At 40.1% G+C, this 16,369-nt stretch overlaps 1 protein-coding gene and 1 long non-coding RNA gene across 5 annotated transcripts; both read right to left on the bottom strand.

The window, feature by feature from the left end:
• Positions 1–71: 71 nt before the first annotated feature.
• LOC129826072 (uncharacterized) lies at positions 72–4,749 on the bottom strand. 2 transcript variants are annotated; one of them, XR_008754991.1, is made up of 6 exons: positions 4,607–4,748; positions 4,011–4,103; positions 3,595–3,779; positions 3,320–3,407; positions 3,132–3,206; positions 72–2,990 (listed from the first exon to the last, which is right to left on the bottom strand). It is a non-coding gene; the product is annotated as an uncharacterized LOC129826072 (long non-coding RNA). The 2 variants fall into 2 exon arrangements; XR_008754990.1 differs by having other exon boundaries at positions 3,320–3,779; positions 4,607–4,749.
• Positions 4,750–9,493: 4,744 nt separating this feature from the next.
• LOC129826071 (RING finger and CHY zinc finger domain-containing protein 1-like) lies at positions 9,494–14,907 on the bottom strand. 3 transcript variants are annotated; one of them, XM_055886381.1, is made up of 10 exons: positions 14,799–14,834; positions 14,213–14,305; positions 13,826–13,945; positions 13,598–13,713; positions 11,750–11,828; positions 11,591–11,650; positions 11,352–11,410; positions 11,138–11,167; positions 10,862–10,982; positions 9,494–10,598 (listed from the first exon to the last, which is right to left on the bottom strand). In XM_055886381.1, exons 2-10 carry the CDS (start codon positions 14,222–14,224, stop codon positions 10,422–10,424), a joined length of 774 nt encoding a protein of 257 aa, XP_055742356.1. In that variant the 5' UTR covers positions 14,225–14,305; positions 14,799–14,834; the 3' UTR covers positions 9,494–10,421. The 3 variants fall into 3 exon arrangements, with proteins under 3 accessions (XP_055742356.1, XP_055742354.1, XP_055742355.1); XM_055886379.1 differs by lacking the exon at positions 14,213–14,305 and having other exon boundaries at positions 14,799–14,907; XM_055886380.1 differs by lacking the exon at positions 14,213–14,305 and having other exon boundaries at positions 11,591–11,635; positions 14,799–14,907.
• Positions 14,908–16,369: the final 1,462 nt, after the last annotated feature.

Below are 16,369 nucleotides of genomic sequence, written 5' to 3'. Positions count from 1 at the left end.
AAAAATGGAAATGCACTTAATCAAATGTACATTAATTTCATAGTTTTTATTAAGCAAACCAGATGGCACAATTTTGTTCACAGCAAGGGGCACCAACACTCAGAATTTACAAATTAAGCATTTGTGTTTAGTGAGTCCGCCAAATCGGAGACAGTAGGGATGACAGCTGTCTAGGCCCATCGTCTTGTCAATGTAACGAGTACTTTTGGGTGTCAGGGAAAATGTATGATGTAAAAATGACTGTCTTTAGGAATGTAATGGGTAAAATTGTAAGTTTGTCCTTAGTACTTTACACCACGGGTTGCTACATTTGATATGTAGCCCTTTGTACTCCTACCATATACAGGTTGAAAATGGCAGATTCAGGCACTGACCAGTCCCTAAATTGGAACGCAGTGTGCTATGACTTCAGGGCTCTGCGCTGTATTGATTTTGACTGACAGCTGTTCTGAACTTGACAAGTTGCCCAATTAGCAGGAGGGATGGGGCAAAAAAAAAAATCTGCCTAAGGGTAATGCTGTAAATTAAGGACTTGAAAGATGACACTAAGGATTTTAAGGTTTTTCATTAGGCCATAATCTAGAATTCACATGACTAGGAATAAGATTTCAAATGGGTCTCAGGCTCATGGTATTTCTGTGCATTCAAATTGCTATTGACAAAATGCCATTTTTGTCAATAGCTTTTACCTGCCCGTAACAACCCCATGGGGCAATTAACTTTGACATCAGCATTCCACTCACCCACATGACATAGGTTTGCAGTTGAGGCCGATTTGGATATACTGCCAAATTCTCAAACTGGAGGTGGCATGGTGAACATTCCAGTAATCAGCATGCCTATTGCGCACTCCCTAAACTTGAGACACCTGTGACATTGTTTTGACAAGGTGCACTGGTTTATTCAGCTTCTTTGCTATGCCACATGTCAGATTGCTGATTATCTTGGCAAAGGACAAAATTCTCACTAACATGTATGCACAATTTGAGATGCTTTTTGTGCATATGGCCATTTCTGGGAAGTTTTATTTCAGTTCATGAAACAACCTTCTCACGTGTTTCCACTGCCATTTACAAAGATCCCACCATGTCAAAACGACGTTCAGTTGGCTTTTATAAAGACACTTCCTGTTAAATGGACTATTCCATCCAGTTAGAGTAATGTGGTTATAGTTGTCAAAGAGCATTGACATTAACGCGGCACACTTTGGCGTTGTGGTGCCACTGACTATAGTCTCTCACACACGTGTAATTTTTGTTTCTTGTACCTAACCCACTTTTTTAATACGATACATTCAGTAACAAATACAAAGTAGAGAATGTAATGTTTGGCCTGGCAGGTGAACTGTTTAAGGAACATTTCAATTTTGCCAAATCCCATGAGTAAACAGTTAAGCTAAATTTAAAGGGGCAGGGTATTCCTGATTTTCATACTAAAATTCTGAATGCACTTTAGTGTAAGCTGCTTAAAGATCCACTGAAATTTCAGCTTGTCTGGCTGGGTGGGGTTTTTGGACAGCCAGTTGACATCACTAGACCAATGACTTCTGCCAATAACAGCTGGTTTTCCGGTGACATATACCTCCAATTAGACCCCTCAGTCTTAACTAATTCTGTTTGAAAAATGGCACTTTGCTAAGAAGCAATTGTTTTTCATTGACCATTATTCACAGTAACATGCTCAATTGAAATAAACAGCTGCACTGGAGCTTTTTTTTTGTTTTTATGTGAGATCTTAGTTTTGTTTAACCTTAAATCTGCTCGCCTGGATAAACATTTGTATTTATTTGATGGCCGGACCAGTGACATGGCAATCACATCCCAGAAGGATAGGGACATAAGCCAATAGAACAATTCACAACACAGCAGAAACAGACATCAATAAATTATAGAATATCGGGTACAAAAGATATGTAACGCATCCATGGGAATGGCCATTATTTGTTAGTGTCAGTGACCATGCATGACATTAGCACAGGTGTCCGTGATTTTAAAGGACTAAGGCGTTCTGCTTCTATTACTTGCTAATGTAAATTCTCTAAAATAAGGTGTGCGAGGACCTTTTTTAAGAGGGACATAAGGAACTGCGACAATATGTACAGAAATGTGGTTCAATTTGTCTAGCCAACCCACCCGCCAGGGTTCTCATCCATCGTACGGGTAGGAAGAAATAACTCTAGGAAAATGTGAGGGGTGTTTCATTATAACTCATGGTGTGATTGTCGCAACATACAGGAACGAGTCCTTTTCTCCCGATCTGGAATACCTCACCCTCAAATCCGACCAATACATTCTGAGTCTTGTTACAGCCGTGCGAAGGTGGGACAGTCACAAGCAAGTCGGCTATTCTAAGCACAAGTCAATTCAAGTAAAAGAATTGTAATGACTTGTTCAACTACAAATGTCTGAGGCAACCAGACCGCTCTTTTCAATATTTGGTCTACAACACTGATGTAAAATAGGGCATGAAATCAGAAGGCAGGTTGATGTGCTTAGTGTACATTCTAAAAAAAAAAGGTTCCTCAGATTGCAATACCAGCAGATCCACTTATGGTGCTTCCAGGAACCTTTTCACAGAGGAACCTTTTAAAGTTTCCTCAAAGCACCTTTTTAGGGTGTTAAGGTTCCTGTAGGAACCTAATGTAATCTATTATGAATTGTAACAAAATACAAATTACATTGAGTGGCAAACTTAATCAATTAATTTTGACTAAAGTCACATTCACTTGCAGAGATCTCAGATTTCCCTTATCCTTCTACAGCAAAAAGTTTGCCATTCATACAACAATTGTTGGTAATTTAACCCCTCATCAATTCCCAGAACACATTTCTGAATTAACAGCTTAATGCTTTTTACTGATGCTGCATACTCAATATGAAGGAAATGACCCCCATTGCCACTCCCAATCCCATGGAGATGTCCTCTGGCCTTTCTCCATCTTGAAGAGCTTGATGTGGCTTTCATCTGAACAGGGATTCCCCTCTATTGTTCTGGTAAGTGATAGGACATTTTACATTAATTGCAAGAAGTAAAAATAAAAAGTCAAAGGTTACTCAAGTCATATTTCAAACAGTAACTTAATTGAGCACAGCACTAACTTTGCATTTATTTGTCTGCTGGGAAATACATACCCTGTCTGACGTACAGCCACTTGGATCTTCTTTGAAGAGGTAAGAGGCACAAAATGGCTGCAGTGAACTTCAAACCTTAAATTAGAGGGTGTGTAATAAAAAGGCTGGATTACAATCAATAGAAATAAACGGCTGCATACTGTTAAGGGTACTTTTTACATGCAGTAACATTGATTTAAAAAAATTACCATTGTGAGCCTCCGTGTGAGAAGTGTCTTCTTGTAGAGATTCAGCAACTCCATAGCCACACCCCTCTTTTCAGTTTCTGCAATGATTCTGTCAGCCATTGTGCAGAATCCAAACATAATCTTTCAGTCCACATCCATACCGGGTTTGATTCTCATCTGAGAATCTTAAGTCAATTTGTTTATAATGCATCATATCTTGGATTCAGATGACAGTACTTGGCTATGTTACATTAGTTTTGACCATTTATTTCTGTCAAGACTTTTTGGCTACTTACAATGGCTAAAAAAATAGAGTACGGGTTACTGTTTTAAGAAATCCTTGGTGCCTTGTTTCAGAAAAATGTATATTTTTCAGTCCTTTTCATTTTTGCCTTGAAGGGAACTTAGGTCTCTTTTGGCACTCCACCTGCATCTTTTCAACATGTAACTTCTGACTGAATGAATCCTCACCAGTCTCAATCTGAAAATCAAATATAAATATTGATACATACAGCATCAAACAAAGTCTATAGAAAAAGGCTAAATGTCCCATATCATGTCTCCACCTGTTCATACAATCTTATTTATGCTCTTAAAAACTGATCTGGGATCAGCAGTTCGACTTTGACACACTAAATATTGGCAATTATTTATATGCAATTCCTTGGGACTTCATTTTCAGTTTCATCTGGGCTTATTTTTTCCCCCTTACCTCCCAAACCTCTTCTGCATTTCCTGTACTTTTGCAACGTGAGCAAGCGGCTGACGTTCTTTTTTGTATTTATTCTCTATCATGCCTTGCCTCCTTAAAATAAAATGTAGAGAGAAGAAATGTCATGACATTATTGGGACCGAGGTCAGAGGAGCAGTGAGAAGAAAAAAATTCAAGCTAGCACATTATGGTCTGGGTAGGCACAATGGTGGTAAAAGGTTATTAGTGTAAATTAATAAGTAAGAACACTGAAGAATTCTTACATAGACCTTACATAGCCCTCTCAACAAGGGGTACTTTTGAATAAGAGCTTTGCACACATTGAGAAGGAGAGTATGGAGACAGGCTCAGGCTCTCACACACACAATGATGAGATGGTGAGAGTATCATGGGTTTAAATGAGGACTAACATTTGTCAATATTGAATCTAGCTAGCTAACGTTAGCTAAAACGTACCAACACTTGACGTTCTACAATTACCAGCTAACATTACAGGCAATGTAGCTTGGCTAGCTGATGAAAATAAATATTACATGTATTGCTTTTAATTATTTGATAGTAGTTTGATTAATTATTATCTTATAAGGTTCACCCACCTTTCACGTCGATCTGTTGCAAGTCATATTTTATCTGTCCGGTCTCTCCAACCAACCGCGCGCTTCAGGCTTCCTCTTTTGAGCAACGTTCTCAATTTTAATTATATGCACGAGTCCACTGCTGGTTCCAAAACGAACTTCTCTTCTGAAAAGTGTTCTTCAAAGCACCCCTTAAATCGACAAAGGTTCAGAAACGAACTGATGGCAGAGTATAGGTGCTTAAATTAACCTGAAAGGTGCTTAAATTAACCTGAAGGATCCTGCAGCGAACCTTTTATTTTTAGAGTGTAGATTTATTTACAAGTCTTGGATGTCCAATGGTGAAAGTGCCATATCATCCAAGAAGATTGACCAAATATGCATGGGAAATAGCCCAAAAGACATTGCATCTGGCTTAACCTGTTCTATCTGAGGGACACAGGTAGAGAGCAAAACTGCACAGCCTCCCCCCCGTTGAGAAATCGTTTCTGTCTAAAGCTGCGTACACAGGTAGACTAATTCTGATATCCCCCCCCCCCCCCCCTACATTGGTAGATTTTTCTTAATAAGACTTAATGATTATTAATATTTCATCAACATTAATACACAGTGGTGTAAATTACTTAAGTAGTACTTAAAAGTATTTTTACTTAAGTCGTTTTTTGGGGTATATGTACTTTATATTTTTGACAACTTTTACTTTTACTCCACTACATTCCTAAATAATAAAATGTTATTTTTACTGCATGCATTTTCCCTGACACCTGAAAGTACTCATTACATCTAGAATGCTCAGGCAGGACAGAATTATGGCACCTATCAATATAACGTAACCCCTACTACCTCTGATCTGGCGGACTCACGAAACACAACTACTGTGTTTGTAAATTATGTCTGAGTGTGGTCAAATCGTTCCATCTGGTTTGCTTAATATAAGTAATTTGATTTGTTACTTTGTACTTTAACCACTACATTTAAAACTAGATACTTTTAGACTTTTACTCAAGTAGTATTTTATTGGGTAACTTTCACTTGAGTCATTTTCTTTTAAGGTATCTTTTACTCAAATATGACAATTGAGTACTTTTTCCACCACTCTTAATACATTGAGCAATAATTTTCTCTTACAGGCCATGTAGCCTACATTTGTGGCCAAAAGTTTTGAGAATGACACAACTATATATTTTCAGTCTGCTGCCTTAGTTTGTATGATGGCAATTTGCATATACACCAGAATGTTATGAAGAGTGATCAGATGAATTGCAATTTATTGCAAAGTCCCTCTTAGCCGTGCAAATGAACTGAATCCCCCCCCCAAAAAAAATCCGCTGCATTTCGGCCCTGCCACAAAAGGCCCAGCTGACATCATGTCAGTGATTCTCTCGTTAACACAGGTGTGAGTGTTGACGAGGACAAGGCTGGAGATCACTCTGTCATGCTGATTGAGTTAGAATAACAGACTGGAAGCTTCAAAAGGAGGGTGGTGCTTGGAATCATTGTTCTTCCTCTGTCAAACATGCTTACCTGCAAGGAAACACATCCCATCATCATTGCTTTGCACAAAAAGGGCTTCACAGGCAAGGATATTGTTGCCAGTAAGATTGCACCTAAATCAACCATTTCTCAGATCACCAAGAACTTCAAGGAGAGCGGTTCAATTGTTGTGAAGAAGGCTTCAGGGCGCCCAAGAAATTCCAGCAAGCGCCAGGACTGTCTCCTAAAGTTGATTCAGCTGCAGGATCAGGGCACCACCAGTACAGTGCTTGCTCAGGAATGGCAGCAGGCAGGTGTGAGTGCATCTGCACGCACAGTGAGGCGAAGACTTTTGGAGGATGGCCTGGTGTCAAGAAGGGCAGCAAAGAAGCCACTTCTCTCCAGGAAAAACGTTAGGGACAGATGGATATTCTGCAAAAGGTACAGGGATTGAACGGCTGAGGACTGGGGTAAAGTAATTTTCTCTGATGAATCCCCTTTCCGATTGTTTGGGGCATCCGGAAAAAAGCTTGTCTAGAGAAGACCGTGAGCGCTACCATCAGTCCTGTGTCATGCCAACAGTAAAGCATCCTGAGATCATTCATGTGTGGGGTTGCTTCTCAGCCAAGGAAGTGGGCTCACTCACAATTTTGCCTAAGAACAGACATGAATAAAGAAATGGTACCAACACATCCTCCGAGAGGAACTTCTCCCAACCATCCAGGAACAGTTTGGTGACAAACAATGCCTTTTCCAGCATGATGGAGCACCTTGCCATAAGGCAAAAGTGATAACTAAGTGCCTCGGGGAACAAAACAGTGATATTTTGGGTCCATGGCCAGGAAACTCCCCAGACCTTAATACCATTGACAACTTGTGATCAATCCTCAAGAGGCGGGTGGACAAACAAAAACCCACAAATTCTGACAAACTCCAAGCATTGATTATGCAAGAACGGGCTGCCATCAGTTAGGATGTGGCCCAGAAGTTAATTGACAGCATGCCAGGGGAGATTGCAGAGGTCTTGAAAAAGAAGGGTCAACACTGAAAATATTGACTCTTTGCATCAACTTCATGTAATTGTCAATAAAATCCTTTGACACTTATGAAATGCTTGTAATTATACTTCAGTATTCCATAGTAACATCTGACAAAAATATCTAATGACACTGAGGCAGCAGACTTTGTTAATTAATGTGTCATTCTCAACTTTTGGCCACGACCGTATTTCTATGCGCACTGGGGGGCGGCCGACGTCTTATTATGCACAACCAGAATGACAGGGACAGGACACATGGCGCTTTCAAGACAACTGGGATCTCAGGGAAAAAATTTGGTCAAATCAATGCGTCAGTGATCTGCAAATCAGAAAGTTGGAGGACTAGAAAGAGGCCCGAGTTCCCGACTTAGAATTCAGATTTGGATGACCGTCCCCCCCAGAGTTCCCAGTTGTCTTGAACTCACTGAAGTCTGAGATTTCCCAGTTACAAGTTTCCAGTTGTTTTGAACACAGCAGAAGTCATGCTGGATTTATAGCATGGCCTATGTGTTTAACCTTTTAAGCTCGGAAAAGAGACCCTTAAACGCAGACTTGGACCACACACACACACTCCACTGAATAGTATCTTTTATCTGTGGCCAATGACCTTGAGCCTTCTTGGATGGGCACTTCTAATGTAACTCTATTGCAGCACCCAAGGGGCTTTCATTTTCGAGCTCTACCCGTAGATTTTGCAGTGACGTAGTGTCCCTATGAGTGACAGGACACTGAGCCAATCACGGCACAACTAGAGAACATTACCTACCCCTACGCTATGTATTTTCTGCAGAAAGCATTGAGGTAGGCCGGAACGCCTGCATTTTGGAGCTGCCTTAAGAAAAAGAGAGACCATGTTTGTATGCGGCTTTATTAACTTTTTTTACATTGTTTGCAAACTGATGTGCGAAACAAATGCCAAAATAACATGCAAATCAGGTTAAACACTTAAAGTTTTATTTATAGCTAAACAGGTGGGGCTCTGAATGACGAATCAACACTGTCTGTACATTAAATCAGCAATCTGTTGAATAGCTCACCCGACGTGTTGATAGACAGTTTGTTGGTCCAATCAGAGGAAAGAGTGCGTTTCACTAGCCAATCTGTTGCACGTTTTTGCTAGGGCGAGGCTACTGTCTTCTGTGCCACAAAATGAGTGATAAAACGTTACAAAACCTGGCTAGATAATTTCTATTCATCATTCTCAAATTCAAGTCATGTCATTTGAATCAATTGGCAGTGTACCTGTGGATGTATTTAAAGGCCTGCCTTAAAACTCAGTGCATCTTTGTTTGACATCATGGGAAAATCAAAAGAAATCAGCCAAGACCTCAGAAAAAGAAAAAACAACAAGTCTGGTTCTTACTTGGGAGCAATTTCCAAACGCCTGAAGGTACCACATTCATCTGTACAAACAATAGTACGCAAGTATTTACACCATGGGACCAAGCAGCCATCATACCGCTCAGGAAGGAGATGCGTTCTGTCTCCTACAGATGAACATACTTGTGTGAAAAGTGCAAATCAATCCCAGAACAGCAGCAAAGGACCTTGTGGAGATGCTGGAGGAAACGGGTACAAAAGTATCTATATCCACAGTAGAATGAGTTCTATATCGACATAACCTGAAAGGCCGCTCAGCAAGGAAGAAGCCACTGCTCCAAAACCACCATAAAAAAGCCAGACTACGGTTTGCAACTGCACATGAGGACAAATATCGTACTTTTTTGAGAAATGTCCTCTGGTCTGATGAAACAAAAATAGAACTGTTTGGCCATAATGACCATAGTTATGTTAGGAGGAAAAAGGGGGATGCTTGCAAGCCGAAGAACACCATCCCAACCGTGAAGCACGGAGTGGCAGCATCATGTTGTGGGGGTGATTTGCTGCAGGAGGGACTGGTGCACTTCACAAAATAGATTGCATCATGAGGGAGGAAAATTATGTCGATATATTGAAGCAACAGCTCAAGACATCAGTCAGGAAGTTAAAGCTTGGTCGCAAATGGGTCTTCCAAATGGACAATGACCCCAAGCATACTTCCAAAATTGTGGCAAAATGGCTTAAGGACAACAAAGTCAAGGTATTGGAATGGCCATCACAAAGCCCCTGACCTCAATCCTATGGAAAATTTGTGGGCAGAACTGAAAAAGCTTGTGCGAGCAAGGAGGCCTACAAACCTGACTCAGTTACACCAGCTCTGTCAGGAGGAATGGGCCAAAATTCACCCAACTTATTGTGGTAAGCTTGTGGAAGGCTACCCAAAACAATTTAAACTTGGGTCAAATGTTTAAGGCAATGCTACCAAATACTAATTGAGTGTATGTAAACTTCTGACTTCAACTGTATATTTTTCAGACTGTTCATTGCAGTTTTTGTAAAGAACACTATACAGCTACTATTATTTTATATATTTATTTCGGAATTACTGTGATGCAAATCTTAAATAACATTCAGCACAATCATGGTATGTATTAGTCGTTACAGTAAATGTCACCAAATCCCAAAACCTGCATCAATGAATGACACCAAAGGCAATACAGATGCAATATTTTCACTCTATTTCTCTCATGTTTGAGCGACAATACTGACAATATGAGCTAAGCATGGAGTGAGATAGTTGCCAACAGCCATTGACTAACTGTAGTAATTATTCAATAATTTACATACGTGTTACTCAAGATAATTCACTCATCTAATCAGAAATTCATATAACTCAAACATGGAATGAACACAATTTGATGTTGAACTGTATCTAAACTATTTCAAATACCTGAGTTTTGCAAAGACATTGGAATACATTACCATTGTAAAAATGTCAGTCTGAAGCATTTACATAGGTTTATAGAAACGCAAAGCCAGTCAAACATTGTAGTGCTTTACAAACTCCTCACATAACAGCATTCTTCACCCCAACAAAAATCTAAATAATTTGGTGAAAGCATTACTGACACACATGAATCCATTCCAACTTGGGACAAAATGGGAAATAAATGATGTGTGGCTGACTATATTTAATTCCTCATTCACAATTCTCTTATGCTGGCTTTTATCTGAGAAACAAATGGATCAATAGCCATGTAATAACAGAAATTCAATCCCAAAATTGCTGTACAACACACTAGGAGAGGGATCCAAGTTTGGTGCCCTGAGGTCCTGGCACCAGGTTCTGGAACCCAGGCATGACTACCTGTACTCTTGGCAGATCAATGTTGGGAAAGAGGTGGATAGTGTAGTTAAGTCTTGCGTAGACTGGGGAAGTAATGTGGAGCATAGAGAACTAGGGGGTGGAGTCCCAATGGAATTAAAATGATACATATTCTAATTCTATGGTTCTGGCACTGGAGACTGGGGCTGCTGCTCTGGCTCCTGGGGCTGTGGTTCCTGGGACTGCCGTATCAGCCCACCATTCTGTGCTGTGTTGTAGGACCCACAGCCAGTGCACTTCATTCCCAGAACATGGAAAGGCACCGTACAGTGGGTTTGGCAGTCATTACATATGATCTACAGGTCAGGGAGAAGGAAAGACCGACCAAACCATGTCGTGAGGCAGAAGTAGTGCTCAATACTGAAACTTCAAAATAAGTTTAAATATGCCTTGAACATATAAGCCTGAAGTGAGTCATAAAATAAAGCCAAAGTAAATCTATACCAGATCAGTGTAAATACACTACCCCAAAACGCAAGGGATCACACGAATTAAGGTCATCGTGTTTTGCTTTTTAAAGTTCCATTTCACATGCAAAGTGAATACATTTGTGTCATACCTTCACAGTGGCATCCTGGTATTCAGTGGGCATGGGTGACTGAGTTATCTCCTTGTCCATCTGCTCCCAGTTGTGCTCCATATTCCAAGCAGAGTGCATACAGAGTGGGCATCGATACGCACTGAAGGGGACATAGAGGACATATTCCTGGTCACGCAGATCGTCATTGCTTATATGAATGTCATGCAGATGATATGATAGATAAGTTAATGACAGTAATTAGGATAAATATATCATAACTAGCACAATATTTGAAAAAAGGACAATGGACCTTACCCAGTTTGGACCATGTCATCAAAGCATGTTCTGAAAAACAAAACCAGTGAACATTCTAAAAATGGTTTCTTCTACCAGAAGACAAGAGTAAGACTCCAGTATTGCACCTTCTGTATCATCCATCAGATTAACAGTGGCATCAATACAAACTTGTCATTAGCCTATAAGACCTACAAAGGTTGTGAGAGTATTTATCATAAGGAAAAGGTCATACTTGTGTAGAAGATGGCCACATGGAAGAATTTGGGCTCCTATTCTGGATGTGTGGATATCCTTAGTTAGAGAGAAGACACAAACATTATATATCTATGAAACCATTAAAGGAGAAGTACTGGTGAAATTGTCAAATACAGGCTGTGTGAATTTCTATATTACACAATTGTATACTAAATTACATTAACAAAGTGAAATGCACAGCAATTGTGTTACTGATCTTACTATTCACTAACTTACCTCCATACACACTGGGCAGTTCTGTCTTGAAACATTTTCAACACACTGAAACAAAACAGTCTATTACCGATAAATCAAGTAAAAGACAAGAGCCATGGGATTAGCAGTATTGCATTGACAATTCACACACAAGCAACAGATATAATAAGGGCCAATCACCTTGTGATTTCCTCTTAGATCTCCGGCTAAACAGAGATTGCACTTCTCACAGTGGAAGTATTTCTCCCTTGGTCCGATCCTGCAGGAGTACAAAACATAACTGTACAGTCGTGGCCAAAAGTTTTCAGAATGACACAAATATTAATTTCCACAAAGTCTGCTGCCTCAGTGTCTTTAGATATTTTTGTCAGATGTTACTATGGAATACTGAAGTATAATTACAAGCATTTCATAAGTGTCAAAGGCTTTTATTGACAATTACATGAAGTTGATGCAAAGAGTCAATATTTTCAGTGTTGACCCTTCTTTTTCAAGATCTCTGCAATCTCCCCTGGCATGCTGTCAATTAACTTCCGTGCCACATCCTGACTGATGGCAGCCCATTCTTGCATAATCAATGCTTGGAGTTTGTTAGAATTTGTGGGGTTTTGTTTGTCCACCCACCTCTTGAGGATTGACCACAAGTTCTCAATGGGATTAAGGTCTGGGGAGTTTCCTGGCCATGGACCCAAAATATCACTGTTTTGTTCCCCGAGCCACGTAGTTATCCCTTTTGCCTTATGGCAAGGTGCTCCATCATGCTGGAAAAGGCATTGTTCGTCACCAAACTGTTCCTGGATGGATGGGAGAAGTTGCTCTCGGAGGATGTGTTGATACCATTCTTTATTCATGGCTGTGTTTTTAGGCAAAATTGTGAGTGAGCCCACTCCCTTGGCTGAGAAGCAACCCCACACATGAATGGTCTCATGATGCTTTACTGTTGGCATGACACAGGACTGATGGTAGCACTCACCTTGTCTTCTCCGGACAAGCTTTTTTTCCGGATACCCCAAACAATCGGAAAGGGGATTCATCAGAGAAAATGACTTTACCCCAGTCCTCAGCAGTCCAATCCCTGTACCTTTTGCAGAATATCATTCTGTCCCTGATGTTTTTCCTGGAGAGAAGTGGCTTCTTTGCTGCCCTTCTTGACACCAGGCCATCCTCCAAAAGTCTTCGCCTCACTGTGCGTGCAGATGCCCTCACACCTGCCTGCTGCCATTCCTGAGCAAGCTCTGTACTGGTGCTGCCCCGATCCCGCAGCTGAATCAACTTTAGGAGATGGTCCTGGCGCTTGCTGGACTTTTTTGGGCGCCCTGAAGCCTTCTTCACAACAATTGAACCGCTCTCCTTGAAATTCTTGGTGATCCGATAAATGGTTGATTTAGGTGCAATCTTACTGGCAGCAATATCCTTGCCTGTGAAGCCCTTTTTGTGCAAAGCAATGATGACGGCACGTGTTTCCTTGCAGGTAACCATGTTTGACAGAGGAAGAACAATGATTCCAAGCACCACCCTCCTTTTGAAGCTTCCAGTCTGTTATTCTAACTCAATCAGCATGACAGAGTGATCTCCAGCCATGTCCTCGTCAAACACTCACACCTGTGTTAACGAGAGATTCACTGACATGATGTCAGCTGGGCCTTTTGTGGCAGGGCCGAAATGCAGTGGAAATGGTTTTTGAGGATTCAGTTCATTTGCATGGCTAAGAGGGACTTTGCAATTAATTGCAATTCATCTTATCACTCTTCATAACATTCTGGAGTATAATGAAATTGCCATCATACAAACTGAGGCAGTAACCTTTGTGAAAATGTATATTTGTGTCATTCTCAAAACTTTTGGCCACGACTGTACATAGTGGCTACGCTATTGAAGTGTTTTAAGACACCAATATGCAAATAAAATTAACATCTAAAACATGCTGGTGGCCAGCAGCTGGTCAAACATATCAGCTGATGAATATGGGTGAGCTATATATGAGAATGTTAGTTGTAACACAAAGTCAAACAGGGCAGAGTTACTCACCTGCAAATTCCACAGGGCTGACAGTGATACTGCTTCTTGTCTTTATCAAACAGGTGACAGATATCACAGTAATATTCCCCAAAGGTCACATTACACTCCACGCAAGTTTGTTGTGCCTGAAAGACAAAACAGATAAAATAAACAAATAATGGGACCATATTGATATATTGAATGAACAGTATAGATGGGACTCAGTGACAGACAACGGTTCCCCTTTAACATAATTACCTGTTGTACTGTTGTGCAGACTGAGCACTGCACTTCTTTGACCAGGAAGCGGTCCATTTGATGGTCCTCTTCAGCGTCATGGCACAGGCGACAAACATATGCTTTACCACAACACGGAGCCTGGGGGATATAACCAAGTTTGGAACGGACTTAATTAAACAAAACACATTCATTTGTTGGTGTCAAGAACCTTGATGGAAGGCACAGTGATGACAAAACGGCAATTTACCAAATAAATAACTGGGAGTTTACGACTCTATTTTTATAGTTTCTTCGCCGTTAGTCAGCACCTCCACACACAATATTTTTTCTGGGTGTGCGCCAGTTCATGTTTTTTTATTCTAAGAACCTTAATAACTTTGCAAGGGTAACCAGGCTTGGGCTTACCTCTCTATTCATGATGAAAGAATGAAGTCTGACATGAACTTCCTTAGCTCGCTAGCTAGCTGACAACCATTTTCGACGGTGACAAGCCGATTGCTACTCAGATATCAATGGATTAATATACGAATGACACCAAGCGAACAACTGCTAGATGAATGTAAAATATATATTCAATATGAATTTAGGTAGCTAACTTTAGCTGACAAACAATAAAACGCCGGTGACAAGCCGCGATAGCTAGCTAGTATAATATAGGAATGACAAAAAGCAAACCACTCCTACATTAATGTAAAATATAGATACAACATTTCCAACTACACCAATTTCTTGGTTAAATACATTTCCTGATGGGTGCCAAACAAGGTTTTTCATTTGACCTGACATATGAAAATCCATCTCCCGTTCAGATTGTAAATTAAGATTGCCAGCAAGCTAACGCATTAGTTGGCTAAATTAATAACAGGTATTTTATGAGCAAAACAAGTTAGCTACACAAAGCAGCATACGTGAACATAAATAAGTCAATCAATAACATATGTGTCCTAAAATCTGGTAGAATTAACACATGCTCATAAAAACTATTTCTCACTTTCAACAAACAGCTGCGCACGTAGTGTTCGCATCCAACCAGAGAAGCCATTCTTCTTCGTCTTCTTCTATGGTATTTTGGCGGTCCGCAAACATACGTTAAAGTTGCATGTCGGTCCCTACTGTGTGGGGTGAAAACTTGGGAACTTCAGGCAGAAGAAAACGGAAAAATAGAGACAACGTCAAAAAAAAAAAAAAAAAAGTTAAAAGGTACTGATATTACCCCCCCCCCCCCCCCCCCCCCCATTCTTTAGGAATGTAGTGAAGTAAAAGTAAAAGTAGCCAAACATTTTTTTAGGTAAAGAACAGATACCCTAAAAAACGACTTGAGTAGTACCTTTTATTTTTTTTAATTTCACCTTTATTTAACCAGGTAAGCCAGTTGAGAACAAGTTGTCATTTACAACTGCGACCTGGCCAAGATAAAGCAAAGCAGTGCGACAGAAACAACAACACAGAGTTACACATGGAATAAACAAGCTTACAGTCAATAACACAATAGAAAAAAAAGAAAATCTATATACAGTGTGTGCAAATGGAGTAAGGAGGTAAGGCAATAAATAGGCCATAGTAGCAAGTAATTACAATTTTTTGTAGCCACAACTGAGCGAGCCAAATAAAACCTTTTTGTTGTACTCAATCTCTGACACTAGCATCCTTTATTTCAGTCTTGGAAAATATTTAGTTTTCTTAGCTTTTTTTGGTTGTGCCATTTTATTTCATGCTACAGCATTGTATATTCTTCACAGGGTTTAAAGGGATGATTTTGGGGCGTTTTGAAATGCAAATAAACAAGGTCGTGCACAAGCTCTCAGGCTAAGAACAATTGGTATTTATCAATGGTTATCTCCTACCGGTGTGTGTATGATGCTCGTAAGATTGTTTGATAATATTGCGTTCACGACAACTCGGAGCTCGGAACTCGAAAATCTCCGACTTCCGACTTTAGTGCGTTCAAGACAACTTGGAACTCGCTTAACTTGGAAGCTCAAACTTGGAAAAATCGGTTTGAATGGTCATCCAACACGGAATTCCAACTCAGGAACTCGGGCCTCTTTCTAGAGCTCCGACTTTTCCGACCTGAAGATCACTGGTGTCATGATTTGACAAACATGCATCTAATTTAACAAATGACTGTGCTTTTTATGGATTATTATCGTAACAAATGCACTGGTGGTCAAATTATGATACAGTATAGTTAGCCTGGCAATATATATTTCATGAATTCACAATGGAAATACAATGAAATTGAAAAATAATGTAATTTTTACTCACAATTTCACACATTTTCCCCATTCTATGATTGGCAAGCAGTTCCTTATTCTGACAGTTGGCATTGTGTGTACACATCGGTTATGGCTGTGCATAAATTTATGAACACAAGCAAACGTTCATATTGATAAATCTCACACATTGCACTGAAATGATTCCACGCATGGTTTACACACAGATTTGTGCATAATTGATAAACGAGGCACCTGGAGATCCAAAAACCTTTTCGCTGCATTCACAATTATGCCAAGTTTCTTCAATTTCTTGTTAGTTTGACTTGTACAATTTATCACCAAAATC

Source organism: Salvelinus fontinalis, chromosome 28 (assembly GCF_029448725.1).
Source record: "Salvelinus fontinalis isolate EN_2023a chromosome 28, ASM2944872v1, whole genome shotgun sequence".
NCBI lineage: Eukaryota > Metazoa > Chordata > Actinopteri > Salmoniformes > Salmonidae > Salvelinus > Salvelinus fontinalis.
The sequence above is the reverse complement of the archived record's forward strand: the minus strand, read 5'-3'. Positions and strand labels throughout refer to the sequence as shown.